Source organism: Triticum dicoccoides, unplaced genomic scaffold (assembly GCF_002162155.2).
Source record: "Triticum dicoccoides isolate Atlit2015 ecotype Zavitan unplaced genomic scaffold, WEW_v2.0 scaffold160653, whole genome shotgun sequence".
NCBI lineage: Eukaryota > Viridiplantae > Streptophyta > Magnoliopsida > Poales > Poaceae > Triticum > Triticum dicoccoides.
Window position 1 is genome coordinate 1 of NW_021214914.1, and position 8672 is coordinate 8672.

At 44.5% G+C, this 8672-nt stretch overlaps 1 protein-coding gene across 17 annotated transcripts; it reads right to left on the minus strand.

Moving 5' to 3' along the window:
• Positions 1-300: 300 nt before the first annotated feature.
• On the minus strand, positions 301-5615 carry LOC119344240. Of its 17 annotated transcripts, XR_005166529.1 has the most exons (9): positions 4971-5613; positions 4650-4686; positions 4478-4558; positions 3964-4200; positions 2489-2564; positions 1844-2020; positions 1325-1412; positions 695-1247; positions 301-575 (listed from the first exon to the last, which is right to left on the minus strand). XR_005166529.1 is itself a non-coding variant. In XM_037614771.1 (7 exons), the coding sequence occupies exons 1-4, from the start codon at positions 5213-5215 to the stop codon at positions 4012-4014; spliced, it is 552 nt and encodes a 183-aa protein (XP_037470668.1). In that variant the 5' UTR covers positions 5216-5615; the 3' UTR covers positions 301-575; positions 1844-1925; positions 2489-2564; positions 3964-4011. The 17 variants fall into 17 exon arrangements, 3 of the variants coding, with proteins under 3 accessions (XP_037470668.1, XP_037470667.1, XP_037470666.1); XR_005166525.1 differs by having other exon boundaries at positions 695-1507; positions 1713-2020; positions 4971-5614; XR_005166528.1 differs by having other exon boundaries at positions 695-1412.
• Positions 5616-8672: the final 3057 nt, after the last annotated feature.

Genomic DNA, 8672 nt, shown 5'->3' on the forward strand with positions numbered 1-8672 from the left:
AAAAAAGAATGGAGGCTTGTTGTCTACATTTTAATTTGGTAGGAGAGTCCCATTTCAAGACCATGTCATGTTGAAAAAAATGTGTATTTTTCAGAACACCATATGCGCTTTGAAAGTACTCCATTTATCAGTAGGTTTAGTTTTGAGCAAGCACGTATGGTAACTATTTTAACCACTCAATATAAACAAAATGAACGGAAGCTTATATCAGGGTAACCAAAGTTCAAAAGAAAAAAGTGTTGTGTGTGCTGGATTTCTGATGATTTAGGTCTTGGAAGACCTGAACAGGCAAGCATAGTATTGCAAGTAAGAAAATGTGAAACATTGCTAATAACTTGCCTCATATACATGACAGTTTTAGGTCATACAAGCAGCGGGTTAAAGAAAAACAGTCTATATGTGATGAACCAAGCCTAAGTCAAATAGGTAATGCCAATACAACCAAATTCATTACAATAGATGGATTTCAGTCCTAACACTGGAATGTAAATAAGCATAACAGAAGTGAATCATATAACGTGGTTTATACAAAGCACGATAGTCTTCCTGTGAGTACAACTTCTACCACACATAGCCTGTAAACAAAAGAAAAGATAACCATGAGTTATTTGTACTTATAATAGAGCAACATCACAACAGTTCTAGTTATCCGCGCTGTTACGTTGCATATATATAAGAGAAGCCATGCATGTACCTAGCTAGAACGAATCAGCCCATAGCATTTTTCAGACTCATTTCGTGTCCTCGGTTTCTCATGTACTTATAATAAAGGGGAGCCTTGGCGCAGTGGTAAAGCTGCTGCCTTGTGACCATGAGGTCACGGGTTCAAGTCCTGGAAACAGCCTCTTACAGAAATGTAGGGAAAGGCTGCGTACAATAGACCCAAAGTGGTCGGACCCTTCCCCAGACCCTGCGCAAGCGAGAGCTACATGCACTGGGGCTGCCCTTTATTTCGTGTCCTCGGTTTCTCAATGCTGCTCTAACTGTAGCATCTTATCTCTGTTTTTACCGCGGGTATCATGAATCCTTTTGCTTACATAGCAGCACGGTCTTCCGACATGGTCTCATGTAACAGCCGTACGGCTGTTTTATCTCCAAAAGATGATATTGCTGTATGCAAATAAACAGTCAAGCACATCATGCAACTGTCACATTTTGCTTCGATACTCAGCCACTGGTAGGCCAGAAGTTTGTAGAAGAATATCCAACATCATCATGTGAGGTATTTTCACCATCGGTGGAGCACCCTGTAGGTTTTAATGACATGCCGTAAATTTGCAGAATTTACAGGGAAACCTAAGACATTTTAGAAATTACTTCATACCTAAGACATAGAACAATTGGCATGCCGTCCTCAAACTATATTCTTTGTAGTCACAATAAAAGCTATCCAGTGTGGAGAAATAGGTATGCTGATTTATAAGACGCTCGCCACAAAATTCGATTATTAGTAGATGATCCAGGACCCAGGGAAAGCTGATTACACATTTGTTGACTGTCTATTGACCTGTGTTGTGATGATAGCATAGAATGACAATCAGAGTAATTGCTTAGCACTATTATTAGGTCTCAGGCTTCTCCTAGGTGTGTACCTATTTCTGAAACGTACATAGGCTAGAGAGGGAATCCATGATAGAACGAATATAAAAAGTTATAGTCTCCTTTGTCCGAACATCAAAAGTAAATTAGTTAAAGAAGGATTCAGAGAGCACCTGCTAATAAGCAATTGCATCTATCATGGTAAATAAGCACATCACATAAGGGACATCCAACATCTGTTTTTATAAGCTGCAATCATAGAACTGATTCTCATCCATCATCATCAAATTGAAAGAGAAATTACCTGTTAGTCGCTGGACAGCCGCCGAGGTTGTATCATGGGTTCTGAGCAAGAAAGGAGGCGAAGGATCCATGTATGGTTTCGTCTGGTCGACAGGAAGATATATATAGTAAGAAATGATACAGCTGAATATATATATAGAAGGCCCACTATTCGATCCAGCTGAAGCTTGTAATGAGCCTGCAGGCATCATCCAGACATATGTATAGTAAGCAATGACATAAGTTTATCACAATATCTCAAGTAACAAAGAACTGGTGAACCGATGATTTAATGAAAAATCCTTGAATGTGCAGATCCAAACAGTAATAGCAAGTTAAAGATCAAGTTGGACAGGGTAACGTCTAATTGGCATCACCCTTTTTATAAAAGTCAAAAAGATCTTAATGGCCTCGTGACTGAATAAGATGTGTAGATGGAGAAACCATGCGTATGAAGCTGCTCAGTACAACTTAACTGAATTCACTGACTTGAGGTAACGATGAAGAAAGAATAAAACATTCATAAAATGCAGATTCTCTCTTCTTTGAAGATATTACATGACTCGGCATCTTCTTGTAGGAAAGAACAAAGCAAATAAAGAAGGATAAAATAAGAACAAAGCAATGAACAGAGCATCAGGGAATCAGTAGAACAATTTCAGCTCACCATGTCGCGTCACCCCGCGGCTGACCTTCATGTTCAAATAACCAAGTATATCACATCATTTCTGGTTCATATACCCCTGGAAAACACAATGACATCAGTTAATGGCGTACACATATTTAAAAAAAACTATGAGCATATTTTCACTAACAATACACACACCAACACCAAAATCAGAAGAAACAAAATTGAGAATATGACAAGTGAACTTGGCACACGATAAATTTGACAGGCCAATGTATGACAACTTGTCATGTCCATATGGCAAAAAGCAATACTTGACACAAATTAATTTATCTGTAAAAATGACATAAGGAATGTACTCAATAAGCATGCTAAGATACAGTCAAGCGTCGAATGGGTTACTTCGATTCTGATATAGCAATTACACAAAAAATATAGTTCATAACAGCATGACAAGTGAGGTGAAAGCATTGATATATCTGAACACTTCATCATTTTACTGAAAATTAATATTTGTATGCCTTTTCTACTTGTGAAATATTTGTATTGTTTGACCATGATGTATTTTGTCTAAGTAGACGATGATATACTGAACTTACTGACAAGTATCAAATTCTTGATTTATTAGACATCTAACTAAGGGATATACAGGGACAGTTAACAACATTTACCGCTGCAATGCGGATGTACTGCATTTAGACAACAAGTGCCGATCATCAGTCCCAACACTGAAGATTCATTTCATTTTATCATCATTTTATCTAGAATAGATAAATGCAACAAATGATAGGAGTTGGGCATCGAATGGCGCCAAATGGCACAGTGTCCATGTCAAACCAAGAGTAATTGAAAATAAATGCTTGTCAATTTGGCAATACCAACGATCCTTTTAGTAATGAAAATTGAAGGTTCAAACTATGCAATAGAGTTTTCAAAATGCGATCGTAAATTCTCTCTATACAATTTTCTGTGTTAGCTCAAAGTTAAAAAGGCCTATACTGATTTGACATATATATATACCACTTTAATTAAAATAAGTAAGCTTGTTCTGTACAATAAGATGTAGATGCACATTTTAATTCAGTACCTCGCGTTGGTAATATATTTATTTTTCACTAAGCTTTTGATTGATATATCTTATTAAGGCGCAATGCCCAAATTCAATCCTGGAGTATTCTGAAACAGTTTGTGTTTCTTTAATATCTTTTCAGTTTTAGAAATTTAGGTGCTTGGTAAGAATTAGCAAAAAGCCCCCATTCGGACAGTTAGGAGAGGATGCTGCAATTTCCAAACTAAGTACAAATAGATATGTGATACACATGAAATAAATCATTATAACTCAGACCACACTAAAGTAGAACGAATCAAAGGTATGGACATAATAAAACTGAACTTCAGTTATACAAATATGCATCAACACAGTAGCCATTCAGTTCATAGTTTACAGGGGAAAGGAATAAACAACTGCATTGCTTGCCGGTTCGCTAGTGTTGTACAATGACAAATGCCAATACCTTGTTTCTCCAGGACCAGCAGCATGGTGGGGTCGGATGCACTCATCATCACTTCATGTGTGCGGAGCTCCCCAAGCCACACCCGTGGTCACCTCTCTTGCTGCCTATCCAACTCGCTGCACCATGCTCCGTGCTCACCGGTGCTATCCGTCGACCCGCTTTGGTCGAGGCACTACCAGGATGCTCGATTTCGCACGGGTCTCTGTTTCCTTGTCTAAATCCCGTCCAGAAGCTTCCCTACAGAGAAAGAAAGAGCATCACTGCTGTAGCTACCCAGGGTACTATAAATAGATGGATGGAAGCAAGACTAAAAATAAAAAAATAGAGCAGATAGTTCATTTAGTATAGCACTTTCCTTTTTCTTTTTGAAGGATCTAGAACAGCAGTTAGGACCAATAGAACTCCATTTTGCCGATCAGGTGTTAGCAAAAGGATAATCCCTCGAAATGCAATACATGTTGCAAAACAGTCAAGATCATCTATAAAAATACGAAGAAAAAAATACACATCTTACCCTTCTGCTTGCACTCCTCGACGGCCTGCTGCTTCTCCCTGTCATTGGCCGCCTCCCCTCCCCTGCAGCCACACCCCAGATCTGGAACATTAAAATGATCAGCAGACCAAGCACCATGATAGCACGCACATAAACAATAATACGCATGTACCTAGGAATTAGAGCAGCTAACCTTGACGAGGAGAACAGAGATGCAACAGATTGAGAACCTGCAAAACAAATGGGAACGATCTGGTCAGAGCACAACCATGGTACAGTACATACAAGCAAAAGAACACTGCACAAATAAAGGACCAAAACTGGACATATAGAATCTCCGGAGGTGGCAGTTAGATTCTGGCACAAGAGAGAGATTTCATCGCCTCCAGCTAGAGCTTGCCTGCGGGCTGTCTTACATTGCGTCCGACTCAAAGGCAAGGTGAGGAGGCAGGGGAGGGGGAGCAAAAGGGTTGGGAGGAGGACCTGCGAGGGCGACGACATCGTCCTTGCCTACCTTGTAGGAGAGGACGCTTCTGGAAACTCATGCATTGCGCTCACCGGCGCTCGCTGTCGCCCAGCCGACGAGTCTCCCCCAACCTCCGACCCCGCCCACATCCGCCGCTCCTTCAACCCATGCTGCTTCCGCCCGCAGCCACCGTGCCCTTCATGACCTGCGGCCCTGCCCCCTCTTCCTCGGCCAGCTCTCATGTCTTCCATCGCGTCGTCGATCTGGGATGTCCGATGCATCATGGTCGTCATCGCGCCGTCCTCCTCGATCTATGGCCGCAGCGAGGATGCCAGATATGAGGTGGAGACGAGCGGCGCAAGAGGGCCGCGTGAGACGAGCGAGGACGGGATTGGGTGCGGCGCACGCGGAGAGGATTTGGGCAGGGGCGGCGCGGATCTGGTGGATGGAGTAGCCCTCATCGTCCACCTCCCCTGTCCATTCATCCCGCCACCGAGCTCGCAGGGGCGGCGAGGAATAGCAAGCGGCGGCGAGGCTCCGGGGGAGGCCGTGGCGAGGCAAGGAGGAGGGATGGAGGAGGCGAGAGAGGCTGTGGGGATCGAGGGGAAAGGGGGCTAGGGTTTGGGTGGTGGCTGGTGCGGGAGTGGGACGAGGCGAGGATGGATTGGCTGCGGGATGCGCGGTGCGAGGTGCGGATTGGCCAAAACCTCATGCACGCGGCCACCGCCAACCCAGCCAACAAGCGCGCGAGACGAGCCCACTCGTCATTGGCCGGTCAAAACAACTGCGAGGTGAAAATCGTGTTTGATCTGAGGTGAAGATCTGACGGCCCAGACACGCCAGAAAGCCAGATCCGACGGCTGACGAAGACCGAATCGAGGGAGCCTCCTGAGAGCGAGTTGGCTAGGCTCTGTTTTCTTTTAAATGTGTGTCCTTTCCGGACTAACCCCTCCGGTTTATATAGACACCGGGGGAATCTAGGGTTTACATAGAGTCGGTTACATAAAAAGGAATCTTCATAAGCGGCCGCCAAGCTTGTTTTCCACGCCAAGTAGAGTCCGATCCGAACACGGGTTCAGTCTTCGGCCTTCATGTCTTCACAGCCCATCAGTCCGGCCCACGGATAACAGGCCGGACGCCCGAGGACCCCTTAGTCCAGGACTCTCTCAGTCCGCACGGCAGATTTGGTGGGGAGGAGACCGATGATGACAAGCAGCATGTCATCGGGGAGGCTGCTGATGAAGTCCAGGCTCGCCAGATGCGGTTTTGGCTCGAGCCGCCTCCGCTTGTTGGCTGCCTCGCCGTTCAACTCAACTGGCGGAGTCGCCGGTGTACACGTGTGCTGGTGTGTGTTTGTGTGCTGGGTGTGCGCGAGTGCGTCCTTCTATGCATGCCCCCGCGCAGTGGTGAATTATGCGCGAGTGCGTCCTCCACGCGGAAGAAGTGTGTCCTCAGTGCGCCTTCAATTTACTAACGTGCGGGGTGCTACCCTGAGTGGTTTCAACTTTGTTTACTTCACCGCGTGTCAGATGGGCATCTAGTTTACTTATTTTCACCCACTGCCACATGGGCCAGCACATGAAGATACAGAACACGAGCTGACAAGGCAGCATGTGGACTGGTTGAGAGGTCAACTAAACAATATACGGAGCTATACGCTGACACAGTGAGCGTATAATCCGTCGATATAGAGTGTTCGTGTGAGAGGGGAGGCCCGTGAGAGATAGTAGAGAGAGAGAGAGAGAGCCACTCCCGCGTGTGTGAAAGAGACATAGACAACACTCGATAGAAGTCGAGAAAAAACATGTGTGTCTTATGCAAACATATCACACATGCATCTTCGATAATGAAAGCAAGGTGAGGAGATAGTGTGTGGTTGTTTGCAACCGAGAGAGCAAGACCCCTAGCACGTGGCCAAGAGGGGTCTGACAAACAAGGGAGAGAGGTTGAGAGAGACGTACGGAGAAAATGCAGACATGGGGAGGAGAGAGTGTATGTTTGTCATAGAGATCCCCTGGAGATCGTGATGGGACTACATGGGTGGGAGATCGAGTGACAAGGTGTATGCATGATAGAAGATACCCGAGAGATACCGAGATAGACGTATGGATGGAAGGAGACAATACGTGTGTTCCTAATGGCTAGTGAGAGATAATAATACTTAGGAGGGAGTGCTTGCGCCTATGATGGAGTGAGGGATTATGGTATTTATTAGGGGGTGCGTGCCACATAGAGAGAGAACAAGGGCGGAGGGTGTTGGATGGGTCTATATGTATAGCGCGAGCGAGACATGTGTATGTTGAACCAGGGAGATATAAAGTTTGAGAGAGATTGAGGAGCCCCGATAAGGCTGAGTGGTGCGTCAGATAGCTGAGAGGGGGAAAGAAATATTCCATCCGCTCGATAATGCAGTGCATGCAATTTTTTTAGAAGTCAAACTTTGGAAACTTTGATCAGGTTTATAAAAATGTTATTTATATTTTCAATACCAAAGATACATCATATGAAACTACATCTCATGGTGAATCTAATGGTATATGTTTGCCTTTCTAGATGTAATTGTTTTTCTTCACGTACATGGTCAAACTTTGTGATGTTTGACTTTTCAATAAATCAATATGCTATGGACCGAGGAGAGTGCCTAAGTCGAGAGAGATCAAGTGCGTGTGAAGGAGAATGAGTAAGTGTGCAAAAAGAGTATGTGTGTGAAAGAGAAAATGACAACAAACGATAAATTAGAGAGAGAGTGTGTGTTTTTTTGTTTCTTAGGCGAACATATCACGCATGCATCTCTAAGATAGAAAAGTGAGGTGAGGAGATACACAAAGATAGTTAGTGTGTGATTGTTTGCAATGGAGAGAGACACCCCTATAGCACATGTCCAATAGAGGTCTGGCCAACAAGGAACAAAGGTCGAGAGGGACACATGGAGAACATGGACTCATGGGGAGGGCGAGAGGGTGTGTTTGTGATAGAGAGACCTCCTCGAGATCGTGAGGGGACTATATGGGTGGGAGATCGGGAGGTGCATGCGCGATAGAAAGATGCCCTGAGAAAAATCGAGATAGACCATGCACATGTTTGTGATGGAGACTAAGATTAGCTAGTCATATACATATAGGGGGACTGCATGTGCCTACAATTGAGTGAGAGACCATCATACTTGGCTAGCTAGGCATGAGATTGTGTGTGTGTGCGCGTGTGAGATGGAGAGAGAACAAGGGAGAGAGATAGAGTTTTAGATGGGCCTATCGAGTGCGAGTGAGATATGCATGTGTATGTGTGACCCAGGTAGATGGAGAGTTTGATAGAGAGGGGGAAGAGCTCCGAGACGACAAAGTGGTGCGTGCGAGAGTTACGGTCAATGAGCCAAGGAATTTGTGTGCGTACGATGAGTGCACCCAAGATATCTAGCTTGGACTAGAGAATCATACATAGTGTGCGAGAGAGACCTATAGATGAAGTATATATGCATGCGAACTAGAAAGACCCCCCCCCCCACACACACACACAGAGAGAGAGAGAGATGAAGAGAAAGCGAGAGGGACCAACAAGGTTTGTGTGTTGGATGCGTGTGACAGAATTGAAGATTGTCGACGAGAGAGAGAGAGAGAGAAAGGGAGCAGAAGTCCGGAAGAGGGTGAGGTCGCGTTTTATGTATCAAAGACTGATATAAACCATGTTTCAATATAAACTTGCATTCAAATATTTAAATTGGAGAACATGTTGTCTGCAATCCACACATGAACG

Bases quoted from the DNA above. Each gene is read 5' to 3' on its own strand.
- LOC119344240 (XM_037614771.1), bottom strand. From the start codon at position 5,215: ATGACGACCATGATGCATCGGACATCCCAGATCGACGACGCGATGGAA. The intron at 4,559-4,649 runs GTTAGCTGCTCT...TTAATGTTCCAG, and splicing joins TCTCTGTTCTCCTCGTCAAG to ATCTGGGGTGTGGCTGCAGG. The intron at 4,201-4,477 runs GTAAGATGTGTA...CTTTCTCTGTAG, and splicing joins CGAGGAGTGCAAGCAGAAGG to GGAAGCTTCTGGACGGGATT.